At 32.9% G+C, this 1,778-nt stretch overlaps 1 protein-coding gene across 1 annotated transcript in view; it reads left to right on the top strand.

Annotated features, from left to right (window-relative positions):
• Positions 1 to 1,778, top strand: part of VPS13B (vacuolar protein sorting 13 homolog B (yeast)) — a 933,283-nt gene that overhangs the window by 705,891 nt on the left and 225,614 nt on the right. Inside the window, exon 34 of the mRNA XM_012643529.1 lies at positions 608 to 745. Coding sequence (XP_012498983.1) covers positions 608 to 745 — 138 coding nt within the window. The remainder of the gene's footprint in view (positions 1 to 607; positions 746 to 1,778) is intronic.

Genomic DNA, 1,778 nt, shown 5'->3' with positions numbered 1-1,778 from the left:
AATATTAAAAAGTCAAAACAGAAAAAGTTCAGGTTTTCATCATAATTGAGACTATTAAAAGATTGACCAATTTTTATCATTAAAAGTTATAGGAAAGCTACTGAAGTTAACTTCAAAGGCCTAGCAGTAAAAAGTGATTGTAATGTAAGTAAAACTCTGAAATAGATCAAATAGCCGTAAGTAGTACTAATCCACTGTATCTTTGAACATGTATATGCCTTTTTTTAAGACAAGACTGATCTTTATTTAAAATTTGTTTCTGACATCACATTTTTAAAAATACCCAGCTATTAAACTGTTAACAGTGGCTCAGCATTCACAAACTTTACCTTCACTCAAAGATGATGTGAGTTAAGATTTGAGAATTTTTTTTCTCTTTGGCCTGGTTGTGGAAAACATGGTTTTGTCATCCCACCTTGTGCAGAGATAGTTCATCTTTTCTGATACAAGTACATGTGTAGTGTATGTGTACAAACAAATGAAACAATAAAGTTTGCATATAATTATTTAACCATTTTTTCCTTTCATTTATCAACTCAAACTCATACTCCAAAATGACATGTCTGTGATGTAATTGATGTTTTTAATTCCAATTTTGTCACTTTAGATCCTGGGAAGACTCTGCCCGAAGTCCTTGATTATTGCACTGTTTGGCTGCAGACAGTGCCTGGAGAAATAGACAGCAAAAGTGGTATTCCACCTTCCCTTGTAACACTACAAATTAAAGACTTTCTTAATGGACCAGGTAAGAAAGTCATAAGTGTGTGTACATTTTTTTCATGTGAATATATTAACATGTATGTAGAATCTATTGGTAATCTTGACATTTCTTGCAAAAAATGAATAGTTCATTTGTTTACCAGAAGTATACTTTTTTCAGGCTGCCCATTCTAGAGATCAAAAGGCAAATATAAATATGCATTAAAAATTATCATTAGCCTGACAAAAGTAGTTATCAATTAAAGAATAGTTGACTGGGAGACAAAATCCCAGTATTTTATTACTAATTTTTCTTTTAATTAACTGTGTGATCTTAGACATCTGATCTAATCTTCTGTACCTTAGTTTTCTTACCTATATATGAAGAGAATAAAATGGATGGATGGATAGGATAGGACACATGCTATATATACATAAAATAGATTAGATTCATTGGTTAAGTACACCTATTTTAAATGCTTAGGAAAGTGCTTCAGACATAGTATTCAGTTTTAGATTGATACATATATCAAAATCTATCGAGTGCTTATTATGTCCCAGGCACTAAACACTTTACAGACTCATATAGACCCAAGGAGTAGGCACTGTACTTATCCTTATGTTATCAATAAGGAATCTAAGACTTAGAAAAGTAAAGTAAATTGCCTAAGGTCTTAGTAACAGAGGAGCCATTCAAACTTAGATCTTTATGATCCCAAAGACTAGATCTTAACTTCTGTACTATGCTACTTTCAGCACAGCTAAAGATTTTTCCTCTCTTCTCCTTGTCTTCCTCCTCTTTCTTCTTTTTCCTGTTCTTTTTCTTCTTCCTTCATCTCATGTTATTCTTCCCTCCCCTGAGTGTGGTCATAGCTATTATTTAACAGAAATTATTATTAATACATTTTAGTTTTCCTTTTGTTTTGTATTTATAGTGCTTCATATTGTTAGTCATTAAATATTAGTTTCTTCATTAAGAATTTAAGACAGGCCGGGTGTGGTGGCTCACGCCTGTAATCCTAGCTCTCTGGGAGGCCGAGGTGGGCGGATTGTTTGAGCTCAGGAGTTCGAAACCAACC

Source organism: Propithecus coquereli, unplaced genomic scaffold (genome assembly GCF_000956105.1).
Source record: "Propithecus coquereli isolate 6110/MARCELLA unplaced genomic scaffold, Pcoq_1.0 Scaffold2, whole genome shotgun sequence".
NCBI classification, from domain to species: domain Eukaryota; kingdom Metazoa; phylum Chordata; class Mammalia; order Primates; family Indriidae; genus Propithecus; species Propithecus coquereli.
The sequence above is the reverse complement of the archived record's forward strand: the minus strand, read 5'-3'. Positions and strand labels throughout refer to the sequence as shown.